This window comes from Metopolophium dirhodum, chromosome 8 (genome assembly GCF_019925205.1).
Source record: "Metopolophium dirhodum isolate CAU chromosome 8, ASM1992520v1, whole genome shotgun sequence".
In the NCBI taxonomy this organism is placed as follows: Eukaryota; Metazoa; Arthropoda; class Insecta; order Hemiptera; family Aphididae; genus Metopolophium; species Metopolophium dirhodum.
The window spans coordinates 9,436,192-9,450,405 of NC_083567.1; the positions used below are offsets into that span (position 1 = coordinate 9,436,192).

Consider the following 14,214-nt stretch of genomic DNA (forward strand, 5'->3'; position numbering starts at 1 on the left):
TATTATGTTTTTAGTGGCCAGAAAAATAGCAAATTTTAAATATTAAGTTTCACTCATATTAGAAAATGCACCACTACCCCGTAGACTATTGTCTGTCTACTATATTTTATGTATACACTAATGTCTAATGTTTATACCGACAATTGATATGAGTTTAGTTTACTGAGAGCGTGTTTTTACAGGCATTTTTGCCATGAAGAATTTTTGTATTGAAAATCACAAGATAATTACGCGTTCTACTGAAGAAAAGTAGGTATAAAATGTAATATTCTAACGACTGTTGACAGTTAATAATTGTTAATAAAAAGTATTTATTGCATGGTTTTATTAATATTTCCTGCCTAGAGGTCTCTCAATGTTTGCCAAATAAAAACGAATTTTTCTTAACTAATACCTAACTGTTTAGTTGTTCAATAAATGCATTAATTATTCAGATTACGGCTGTAAGTTTGTGTTTGTCCGCTTCTGTGATATCAATAAACAAAACGTGGCATAAATATATAATACCAATGAAACAATCGCGATGATAGACCAGTGCAGGTTATGGTCGTTACTGGTTCAAATGATAATTATTTCATGTTGATATTACACGACGTATAGCTCGGCACCCTCGCATCGGCCTCTATAATAAAATGCAACCTATACTGTTTCTTTGGATTGTAATAATTAAAAGGAATCTCAATATATAATATATTTCCAATATTTTGTTAAATGGTCCATTTGAGAGTGCCATCAGTTCTACTATTACATGTCCCTACCATAGTGAAAGGCAGTATCTACAAAAATGTAAATGATGGGAAAATGGATTTTCTTTTTTTTTGAAAACTTTTTTGCTCGATGTAATGAAATTATTCATTAACGTATTGATCGTTATCCGTGGTAATTTACCTCAGAAATTGTTCTGGATAATTTTCTTTTTGTTAAATCAAGATTCTGCGTCGTTTGTAATAATCCAAAATGATAACATTTCAATTTAAAAAGCAATACAAACACAGTAAAATAGGTGGAAACGTGTTGACGATAATAATTCAAACTAATCATGATATATCTGATGTCTGATTCAAGTTACGAATAACCTCATTAAAATTTGTATACTTTATTGAATAAAATTATTAAAATTGACATTCAATAATAAACATGTAGATACCGCTTGGTACCAGTTAATCTAGTGTTACCAGATATATAAGCAATCCCAAATAAATTTATTAGACATATAAGCAGTACCTAACTACACGACGTATACATGACTGCATTTTCTTCTATGATATGTCATTTAGGTACTGGTGATTTGTCTAGTACATATTCTGTGATATTTTGGTAGATACGGCATATTCAATGCTCATTTTGATGGCGTAATTTATGTTTTACTGTATTTTTACCTAATAAAAACGATACAAATTAGTCCGATAGACAATATTCTGCAATAATATCATTATTGAAAAACTGTCGGTTTTCTGCCTTTCACTTTGGTAAGGTGTAAATATCTGTAGGTCCCTGCGATATCTTATTTTAAATACAGTTTTACGATTGCGATTGATAATAGAATAGGTAGTGATCAATATTGATCTTCTTAACGTATGGTAATACTTTTCTCAGTTAATTCTTTTGGATTTTCAATAGAACAACAAGAAACGTCATAACAGCGATACAATAATAATATACAAATAAATCATATTATTATAAAATTAAAAAAGTTATTATTTATCTAATTAATTGTAATAATAAGATCATCTGATCATAGATAGATTATGTTTCACTATAAATGATAATATTACTACCCCGGGAATGTTTAAAAAATCCCCATGTATTATCTATAATTTTGCAGATTTGAATGTATTTATTTCGTAATTATAATAAATAATATATAAATATTATAGGTACATATTATATAAACGAGTTTTCATTATCAAAATGTGTATCACCGCATATTCCATTTCGTTTCCAATAATAATTGCTTTCCAAATATTGTATCGGTTTTTAAAACATTCCCTAACTTCCCCCACATAAAAATGACGTTTTATAAATTGATGATCAAAACTAAATGTATATTTTCGACCAATTACATTATTTATTTTTGTAAAATAACTATGGGAAAGCTTTCATATGCCATTTGATTTTTTTTGTTTTTTTTTTTAAACGAGTTATATAGTCATTATCAAAATGTAGTTCAAGGGTATAATATTTTTTAGAACTCTCGTACATACAATCGTTGACAGATCTAAACATTTTTCTGCTCGGGTCATACAAATATAATCTATTTATCTTTTACTACGTCTGTAGAATTAATAAACACAATTGCAAAAGACGCATGCTATGTATACCGTGTAATAATTGCTATTCAAATTAATGAATAACCGACAAATTAAAAACGTAGCACCTTACTTGATATTTATCCTCCGCAAGGAGAAAACCTTTGCATCATAAATATATTTTTGGGGAGACGGACACTGAACTTTATTGTTTATTGACTATGGACTATTTAGAAAAAAAAAAACCAATTCAAAACTGACTTTTTTCATATTATTTCGTTAACGCGCCTTGTAAACATTTGTCAACATACCTATAGTTGTAGGTATAATGAAATCAGCATTATCACAAAAACCAAGGTAACAATAATAAAATGTCATAAGCGTTACGAAGATCAGCCTGACCCGTTCAGAAAAAAAAATTTGAGACCAGCCCAAAAACATATTTATATTAAAACTAATTTTGATTTATCAAAACATAAATACATGCAGTAGATGTTATTGATTTTTAGTCGGATACGAAATTTTCGATTGAAAGTGAATTGACACTCATACCTCCACTAAACCGACAATATTAGGTAACAACAACAACAATAATTATAACGGCTTTGCAATAATCGTAATAATATTATAGTTACCTAGCATCCTGACTATTGACTTTTTCGATTGAATTTGTTTGGTCTCCCCGTGCACGTTGCCCTGCATTTGTTTTCCCAGCGAGTGCCTCGAACTCTGTCTGATCTGGAGCCCGATGAGCACATACAGCACAATGATGATCATCATCGGGACGAGAAAGAAGAGCAGCGAGCTCAACTCGTATACAGGCACTCCTGTCGGCACGTTCTTATCCAGCATCGCGCAAAACGCGCTCTCGTACAACGGATATCCTGACCCTTGAATAATAATATATTTAATGATATCATGTAATTTGGTTTAGTAATTATTATTATAATATTATACTCGGCGAAATCACGCACTGCAAGCGGTACGCGATTATTTACGCACGGGTTATCGCCATTTGTATTCACGATTCGTATATTATAAAGGCAAATCGCGTTTAAGTTTTAATAATAATAATAATAATAGTAGGTAGTAATAATAATAGTAATAAACAGTTAATAGCTGCAAAATATAAACGTACAATATCATCACGATGCGAGCATACAAAAACTACGCAATCGCGTAATAATAATAATAATAATACCATGTAAGGTAGGTTACCCCTACCCTCTATCAGTGGCGTTCTCGGGAATTATCAATGGGGGGGGGGGGGGGGGGGGTTGTGGATAATAATTTCTAGAAACATATGTAGGGTGGCTTTTGGCGTAGTAGGTGAGTTGATTCCCGAGACCTATTTTATGTACGAGTTGATTCCCGGGTCATTATATGTCACGGTATACTGGTGTACCAACTTTTAAAAACAATGTGTTACCTATATATTTTTTACCAAATTACTAAATTGTTTTAATAATAATTTTTTACCTGATAAATAAATTTATTAACAATTGTTTTTTATATATTAAATTTTTTAATAATTATTTTTTACTTACTAAATTTTTTTACTAATAATTTTTTAATGAAAAATTGAAAAAATATGAAAAAACTAAAAAGAACAACATTTTAAAGAAACTTGTCAGCCAACCTCGTGGTGTTTCTTGGGCTAGGTTAGGTTAAATATATTAATAGGCTGAATATTTAACTAAATATTGAAAATAATATATAATGACTCGGGAATCAACTCGTACGCAGCCGCTTCGGAGCACAAAAAAATGGGCGCGTAGAAATAGGGCCAATAGGAGGGGGGTTAAACCTCATGACCCTCCCACCATGTGTGTACGCGCTAAGGAGATTCTATTGAAGGTAAACACTTTTTTTTCGAAAAATAATATCAATTTTTTGAAATGAATTTTTTGTACATAATTTGAATTTATTATACAAGACCACGCATTGTGGTTGTTATTATAAAACATTTACATTATATTACTATAATGTTTTTACAATTTTTTAGATATTAACTGTATTGGGTTACAATGCCATACATTTTTTATTTCATATTCCAAAGCGGAATAGTTTTCTGAAAACTTCAATTTATAAAATCGAAATTTGGACGAGTCAGTTAGTCAGCTTAGTAACATTATGAAGCAGGGTTCCGAATTTATAGCAATAAAAAATAGGTACTGAAATATACTCTAAAATACTTCTCAAAAATAAATAAAATTGTAGTAAAATAATATTTTTTTATTAATTATATTAAATTAACTTGAATGGAGACATCGATTTCGATGCAATGGAATGTGGGCACTTTTCACATTTATTCCTCGCATCAGTAAATTTTACTTTTTATTTCATTAAATTTCCGATATTTATAGGACACACGAAATAAATCGAATTTTATGCTTATTATTAAAAAAAAATTCACCAAAAATAAACAAATAGCAATAAAAAAAAGTCTAAAATGCTTAAAATATGCAATGTAAAATTGTGTACTTGATGTCCTCGATGACTTAACGTATAAAACAATTTTATAACTTGCTTATCTATAGTTCTAACTTCTATTTATATCTGTCATCTATAATATAATTAGCTAATGTAATTAAATCAGAGTTCATGTTATCAGCATTTTAACTTTAGATGAGCGGACTATTGAATGGCAGACCAGCATTTTTCTGTGTATCTATACCTACCTTCTGTGCCACTCCGCTTCCGCTTGTCCAAACTAATTCAAAGTGTGGTTTTTAGACATCAAAATTCTTAGCATATGAAATTGAAAATATATGCTAACGTTTAAAAAAGTAAAAAAATTATAAAGATAAAAATAAAGTAATAAAAAATTTATAATTTCTCCTCTGCATGGAAAAAACAATGAATCACAGATAAGGAGATTGAATATAAATACAAATACATTTTAAAAGTATTAAAATACTTGACAAGTTCTTTTTTTTGTATATTAGATATTTGGTCTTTATCACGGATGTATATTTAAAGTTATAAATAAATATATTTAAATGAAATAACTAATAAATATATTCTTTATTTGGTTCAAGAATTTCGTATGTTTCATACCCATTTTATTTTAATCAGGTCAAGTTAAAATGTAGCTAGGTAGCTAAAAACTAACATAACATAACATAACCTAATTTTTAGTTATTTTTTCATCTGCATATTTGATGAAATCTTATAAACTCTTGGAAGCATTATAAAGTATTATTTTAAGATCAATTTATTTTTAAAATAATAAAACATTCTGGAATAAAATACAAAGAAAAAGCAGTTTTAAAGTATTGAAATCACACTTGCCAAATAGTACTTGAGAAGTATTTGAAATACCAAAAAACCGTTCAAATACAAATACTCGAATACTTAACAAGACTTGCATTAGGTATTATATATACCAATACGGTTGAGATGAAATTAATAATTATTCGATTGCAAAATCGGTCAATTACCCGGTGGAAAATCCACATAGTCGACGGTGGTGAACATGGCGAACGGCAGTGCGGCAAAAAAAGATATCACCCAAACGACTGCGATGATTCGGACGGCTCTCTTCAACCCGGACATGGCGTACGAATGGAGGGGATGACAGATGGCCAAGTACCTTTCCATCGAAAACGCCACGATGGTCAAAACCGACGTGTATGAAGTCCTGTACAGGTTATAATAATAATAATAATAATAATAATAATAGATGAAACATACGGACCGTGTTGACTACATCATTGTGTGCGTTTGGGTGGGTGTTACAAATGACAAATGACAATATACATTATTTGTATCTTGCAGGTGTAATTGAACGGTCAGAAATCATATGGCAATATTGAATCCCCGAAAAAATAACCACGGAAAAAATAACCCTATGATAAAAATGTCGTGTCCCTAACACACAACATTATATTTACGAGGTTTCAATGTCAATATATTATGTATGATTTAAAAGCAAACAAAATATAGGTAGTCCGTTTGTTTTTTAGTCACAATAAATTTGTATTTCAATGCCAATAATAATATATGAATAATGAACAAATAGTCAATTTTTTTATACCATTATATTGTGTCAGTAGTTATCATATTACTGTCATCTGATCGATATGCCTGATAGACGGTCTCCGCTCCAAATCGTTTTTATCGTAGGTATATAAAAATATTTATTATTAAATCCAAATTTAACAAATACAATTTAAAATTTAAAATTGTCAATATATATTTCAAAACATTCATTTCAATAGTTATTACGTTGTAATTTAAAATTATTATTCGTGGAACTTAAACATTTTACGTAAATTATACATTTTACTATACGTCATGGCATACAAATACATATTTAGATTAGTTTTAAGCTACTACATATTAATAACTTGAACTCATTCTTCGCACTGATTTACGGTAAGGTAGTATTGACTAAAAAGTTAATAACAATTATAGGTAGGTACATAGTCAATAATAATATAATATGATGATAATATACTTATTGTACCTATTGTAATAATTAAATATTAATCTTTGTTTTCTATCGTTGTCAATTATCTATCATTGAATTCAAATTTAACACATCCATTATACCTAACATTTTTTTAATTTTTTAAAATTTCATAAGGGGTATTTTGTCCGTGGTTATTTTTCACATATTTATTTATTTATTTATTATTTTTTTTTTTTTGTTGGGGGGGGGGGGGTCTAAATTCTCAGGGTTATTTTTTCGCAGAACTAACAATATTATATCGGCAGTGTTGTTAGTAGGTTAACCGCTGATTAAAGTTTACTTAAATAATTTTAACTTTATAGTTTTCAATTAATATATTATTTTACATTCAAATATTATTTTATAAGACTACAACTGTTTTATGTATTTGAAATCAGTGTAAAATCCGTATAAACATCTTTTTATTTTATTGACGCCATTTAGGTACTTACATTTCTGAAACTAAAGCTCGAAATTTACAGAGAACTTCACCCAAAGGCCATGGATACTGTTGCCAATACACGCTGAGATCATTAGGCAGTCCTGAAACAAAAAATCAATAGTATTTTTTTGGAAAATAATGTATGAGTGTTTTAAAATAATTTTGATAAACATATTATACAAATATTATAATTAGGACTGGAATTCTTATTTTGGTATTTTAGAACTTAACTCTGAGAGCAAAATATTCTTAGGTGATAGGTACTGGGATAATATTTCAATGTAAATTTTATTTTGCTTTTTTTTTAAAAAACAAATAACACTTTTCGAGTTCAGAGCATTTTTCCTGTTTTACAGCATTTTTCACAAATTGTCGAACGTTGATAATTGTATGAAATTTATTGTTGGAATAAAAACTAAAATATATTGGTATTGACATAGTAGTGAGCAAATAATAGTGGTGAAAGAGTATTAGATGAGCAATATCGTCGAACGCCGTTTTCATGTCTAAAAATAATTAAAGAGGCAATATAACAATATTTCTATATTAGCTTTTCTTCGTTTTTTTTTTTTGTTGAAGTATTATTTTAAAAATACATTTCGAGTATAATATTAATTTTTTTTACCTTTATAAGCGATTATTGAAATTAATGTTAAACGTATTTTTTATTTTTTTAAGGAATATTTTCATTTTTATTGTGCGTTTCCTAACAATTTGTCAGAACATTTAAATCCCAGCTCAAGTCATGACGTTTATCCTACTCATATTAACAACGCTGTAATGTGTAATTTTCTGTACATTTTGAAACAAAATTGAATTCACATCGGTAAAATTGTTTGGGTTTTTTTTTATTATCTATTGTATCATAGTATTGTAATTTGATCTAAGCGTTTCATTCCCACTTTTTGATCTATTTACAACTTTTAAATTGTATTACTTTACACATATACATTCGATATGGACTGTGGTTATGGATAATATCTACTGCTGACCTTATTGAATACATACAATTATTTTAAAATTAGTTAAAAATTTTAAAGCTATAATTGTATCATACTATATTATATTGTCATAACCGCAGTGTGAACAAAATAATAGTTTATGCGAAATCTGCTAAATCACTAGGTAATAAAAGACATTACCAAGTACATAAATGCTCTAAAAAAAATAAAAAAATACACCTCTCGTTTCATTAAAAGTTATTTGACAACAACAAACATAGTTTTAATGATTCGTTTCGAAATTGGTTATTATTATTGTCGTTTATTAAACGACAATATATTTCAACAATACAATAAACGATTCGAAAAATTTTTTTTTATACGTTTACTGCTGGTATTTTTAATCATTGTTACTAACTATTACGGTGATTTCAGTGATTAGTGATGACGTATTACTTGTAATTGTAATAATACGTATTCGTTACACATTTGCGTGTGCAGATTTAAGTCTCAGCGAATTATGTGAACGTTTAGAAGATACGTAATTTAATAATATCTAAATGTCTTTTAATCGAAAAAAATTAATATTTTTAACACATTTTAATCAAATCTTATTTTTGTATGTGAATTAAATAGTTTAAAGTTTAAATAAGCCGATTATTGTGTATTATATATTATTATATTTTTAATGGAAAAATTTAGTTAGTTTATTATAATAAAAAAAATACAATACCTGATTGGTATTTACAATGTTTTTAAATTGTTTATTCATCATACATATCTTATATGTCACTATATTATTGTTAAAATCCTATACCTAAATATATAAAAAAAAATTAGTTTCAATTTTTATCCCGAAAATTGTCAATTTGAATATTTTGAAAAATAAAATGATCACTTAGAATAAATAGGAATAAAGTATAATCACATTATATAAAAATGATAAAAAGTATTATTTTTTAAAAAAAATTAATCTTTTGCCTCGGCAGCAGTGGCCATACCTAGCTTTATGTACATTATATTTTATTTATTTATGTTAATTATTTGATTAAAAATGTAAATACGTATGTACGGTATAATAATTGTATAGACTTATGCAAATGTAAAATATATATTTTTAATTTTGATATTATTTAAAGGAAAAGAATTTCCAAATTGAAAAAAGTGCATTAATATTTATAGTACAATACTATAATAGGCTTTGTGCATGGAACACAAACAAAACAACTGTTTTTCATACATCATATTATATTATGATAGCATGGAATTCAATTTTATAAGCGTACAAATACCAAAATAAAAAACAAAATTACAAATTTAAATAAAAAAGTAACCATTTTTTTTTAATTTTAACTTTCATTGTTCAATTTTTTTTGTTATATTTCCGGAAAGCTGTGCTTTTGAACATAAATTATTTAAGCTCATAATTTGAACCTTTAAAAATTATAAAAATAACTATCTTAATATATATATGACATACATTAAATATATTTTTAATGAAATATTTTATAAATATATATATATTTTACCATGATCCCTATTTTAAGTTTAAAAGTTAAAACTAAGTCGATGTAAGAGACTTCCGGATACCTTCATAATATATTTTATTTGCTAAAATTGTACACCACCATCATAGTTGTATTATTCGAAAGCTATGTAATTGTGTAATTTCATTATTATAATACTAATTATTTTAATTTTTACCATTTATAAAGTCAGCAAAATAAAGTCATAACACAGGAAGAATAAAAAATAACTGTCATATATTTTTACATCGTGTTTTTTATCTTCAACGAGACTGTAGTGGTAATTAGAATACTTTAACAAGTCTGTGTGTATATTGTATAATTTTTAATCAATTTAATTGTAGTATAGTTAGGTACATCGTATATAAGACGTATAAACTAGAGTTTTTTTGTAAAGACTTTTCTACATAATTTTGAGTAATTAATAGATACATTAATACTTGGTCTCTTAAATAGAAGTTTAATGAATCTATAATTTAAATGATTTCAATTTCTTGATTGTAACTTCTTTAAACTTACTGTTATAAAACTAACTGATAATTCAATACAAAAAAAAAAAATGGTCTGAAATGCGTTTATAAAATTTGGTTGCGTATCATATTGTCTATTTCCAATATTATTTGTTTGTTTAAATATTTTTATAGTCAAGGTATAATAATAATAATAATAATTTATTTTATATCAAAAACAGTAATAACAATACATTAATGAATTGAAATATTTAATAGTCGTAAATATATTTGTATATATTTTACATGTACATTATTCTGTTTTCTATTTTCTCCATGAAAAGCTAAGCTGGTAACATAATTTCTATAATATGTCTGAAGCCCGTTAAAAAAGAAAGAAAGTGTTTGCATTATTATACCTATGATATCTGTTTTTGCCTCAAATTCGCTGTTTCGCTTCAATAGTCAAATATTATATTTAGGTAATAGACAAGACCCGTATTATAATAAGAAAAATCACGTACAACAAGGACTATGATGATGAATGGGAAACCGACCACCCGACTACAGACAAATTGTTATCATAAGATAATAACAATAATGTGGCCTGTACATATTTTCGTAGAACACATCCATCACTTGTATGTCATGCCGACTAAAACCTAAGACAGATTGCGAAGGGAAAAAATAACAAATCAAACAAATATTGTAGAAGCATAATATTACGACGTTGTACTCCAAAAAACGTATTATATATGAAATAATAATATGATTACGACGATGATGTATTGTTTATTTCGTAATAGAATTCGCAACAATATTATATCGAATGCCACGCGATGACAGCGATTTAAATTTAAAAACGTAAAAGTATACTTTATTATTACTTATATTATATGATTATGTCACTGAAGTTGTACAACGCTCATATCCATAACGCCCGGCATGGGTACGTGGGTGTACAGTCTCGTCGCCACTTTTCAATTTTTTCATCCCGGCCCGGGTTATTTTTCCGCGGCATTCCAAAAGATGGTAACATACTATTTATTTTTATTGATACAATGTCCTCGGTGCGTTTCGGAAATATTTTTACTATAATTTTTATCACACGGCGTCTTGGATATGCAATTTAATTACACCACAGTCCAACACTCAGTAATTATTTTCCGGTGTTTTTTTTCTTTTCTTATCATTTTGAACCAACGGCAAAATGTATAGTGGCGAGATCTGTGTTAAAATCACTATAGGTACCTTGTGGCTGCTAAACCAACCCAGCTCATATTATAATTACAATATATTTTTCATGTTCTCGATTATCACAAATATAGTAAAAGTAGTGTTGCGTTGTAATGAAAAAAAAAACAACATAATGTCATATTATACGTAATAAATAACAATGATATGATTCCGACCTGATGTATTGTTTGTTTCGTAATTGAATTCGTAACAATATATTGGATGCCACGCAATGCCAGCGTTTTAAATTTAAAAAACGTAAAAATATACTATATTATTATGTCACGCTCATATCCTTAACCCCCGACTTGGGTAGGTGGGTATACGCGACTTTAAAATTTTTTTCGTCCCGGCGGAATAGGTCTCGTCACTAGGCTTCATTTTTCCGGCATTCCAAAAGATAGTTACATTGTAATATTGTATTTATTTTAATCGATTTTGTCCGGTGCGTTTAGGATAATATTATAATATTATTAGTATTATTACTAATTTTTACTATAATTTTGATCACACGGCGTCTTGGATATGCAATTTAGCTACACCACAGTTGAAGGCTCATTAATTTTCTGGTATATTTTTATAATCTTCACATTTTGAGCCAACAGTAATATAGGGGAGATCTGGGTTAACATCACTTACCTAACCTAAATCATATTATAATCACAATATATTTTTTATATTCTCTCGATTGTACATTTTACAAGTTTCAACAATGATAATTGCATTAAAAAAAAAAACTTAATTTAATATATTAATATAATATTCTTATCGTATTGTTAATACTATTTAAGTACGGATTTTGATGACATTTGTTTTTTTTCTACCAGTTTGAAACGAAAGTATATTAGCTCTAAATATTATGATTCATTTAGCGTACAATATATGCACATGATTTAATTTTGCTTTTTGTTATTTTTAATGATTTTATAGAGCTTTAATAAAATTGAGTGTAGGAACTAATTATTAAAAGAAAACCAAAATCATAATATTTTTTTTTCAATTTTAAATTTTTAAATATATTAAAATTGACTATCAAAATTTGCTTATAGTACTTTTTAGATTATTAAATATAATTTTATTGATCAGACAAACATAAAACAATATGTATTAATTAGATGTAGAAAGTAGCCTTTTAAAATTAACAAACATAATTTATTGTTTGATCACTGTCAAAGAATGGTTTGTATTTTGAAAAGTTTAAAAAAACAGTTTGCCAGTATAATTCTACCCAGAGAATATAATGCGTATATTGTTTTAAAACATTTTTATATTTATATTAATTTTTATAAATTATCTGAAATTTTATTAAATTTACCACTTAACCTAGAAGAAAAATACTTAAATATGAATCTCTTCTCTTCTTTTATAATAAAATAAGAGTTGTAAATAAATCAATAAATTGTAATGTCTAATACCTATAGTGAAAACTAAAAAGTAATAAAGAAAAAAACATTAATAAAACAAACCAATTTTATAGCTTTTTAAACTTTTTTTACGGGTTCCGAGGTTGAAATCTTTATTTTAAATGCTTTTTCTATAGTTATAGATTATAGTTTTTAGTACTTCAAAGTCTGTTCTCTAATAATTAGATTAAGTACTCATTATAATGATTATATCGATTAATTACAATATCATTATTTTTTTGTTCATTACCTTAACTCAGTTATTTATCAAATTTGTTTTTTTTGTTTTGTAATTATTTACTGTACTGCAATTGTATAAGTACATATGTATTGGTGTACTACCTACGATTATATTATAATCTGACACAGAACCGTAGGTATTACATAATAGTTTTCGTATTTTCGGGCATCTGAGTTGCTACATCTTTTTATTTATTTGGTCATTCGTAAATATATTTTGTCATTTTAATTTTATCTAGTTGTTGATTGAAATTAATATTAGGGTAATTCGTTTCAAACATAATGTTATTCATACAACAAATTATACGTAATTATGTGAAAATTATTCGATTGGAACTATTTGCGTTATAATCTAAAACTAGTTAACAGTTTACCGGTGTTACTCTCATTGTTCCTGTCGAGATTGCTCTTGGGAACTGCCCAAAATCAGAGTGCCAAATATGTATCTTGTCAGGTCCTGAACTAACACAGCTTTTAGCTTTCAGATTTTATCTGCGTGTTTAATATAACTATTATTTCTGTAATAATATATTTTTGTTAGTTATATTCTGTGGCGTCAGTATGGCGTAATATTTTGTACGCGATAACTTTGTCAGCCATACGATTTTGTTAGGTTTTTATATAGTAGAAATATAATCTAACTTTTTTTCTCGATATTGTTATTTTTTTCTATAAAAATAATATCATATAATGTTAAGAATTCAAAATCGTTCGACTAACGGACTCCAACGTTATATTGTGTAAATGTTATATTTTGAGGCACTCGCGCCGTTATTATTGTTCAAAATCGAATTTTATAGCGTAAAAACGGTGAAAATAATAATATTATTAGGTTCACATTATTGTATTGTCTCATACAATATGTTTCCTTCCCCGTGATATTTGCTAAGGGTGTTTTGGCTGAAATCTGTTTTTTAAAATTAAAATCAATGATTACAACTTGATTTGGTTATTGCCGAAAAACAGTTTAGTCACATACAATTTATACATATGTTTACGGCTAATGGATTAGTACCACAACGTAGAGGGGAAACAATGAAACATAAGTGAACGAGTACGAGTACGCTATCATGTTTATCATGTAGCAGCAGAGTAAATGTAATATTAATAATAATATTACATTATAATATAACGTAGACTTGTACGACATCTGAATTGTATATCGCAAATCGTAAATGTAATTAAAATGTTAAATGTGGACCGCGTGTGGTGGTGCTTATACCGGATACCAGATTCTCGATTGTCATTTGTTTCTATAAAATTTATATCATA

At 27.4% G+C, this 14,214-nt stretch overlaps 1 protein-coding gene across 4 annotated transcripts in view; it reads right to left on the reverse strand.

The window, feature by feature from the left end:
* LOC132950148 (neuropeptides capa receptor-like) overlaps positions 1-14,214 on the reverse strand; it is a 150,847-nt gene that overhangs the window by 13,575 nt on the left and 123,058 nt on the right. For all 4 annotated transcript variants that reach the window (XM_061021394.1, XM_061021392.1, XM_061021391.1 and 1 more), the window contains 3 exons: positions 7,158-7,248; positions 5,693-5,892; positions 2,885-3,139 (listed from right to left, as the gene is read on the reverse strand). In XM_061021394.1, coding sequence (XP_060877377.1) covers positions 2,885-3,139; positions 5,693-5,892; positions 7,158-7,248 — 546 coding nt within the window. The remainder of the gene's footprint in view (positions 1-2,884; positions 3,140-5,692; positions 5,893-7,157; positions 7,249-14,214) is intronic.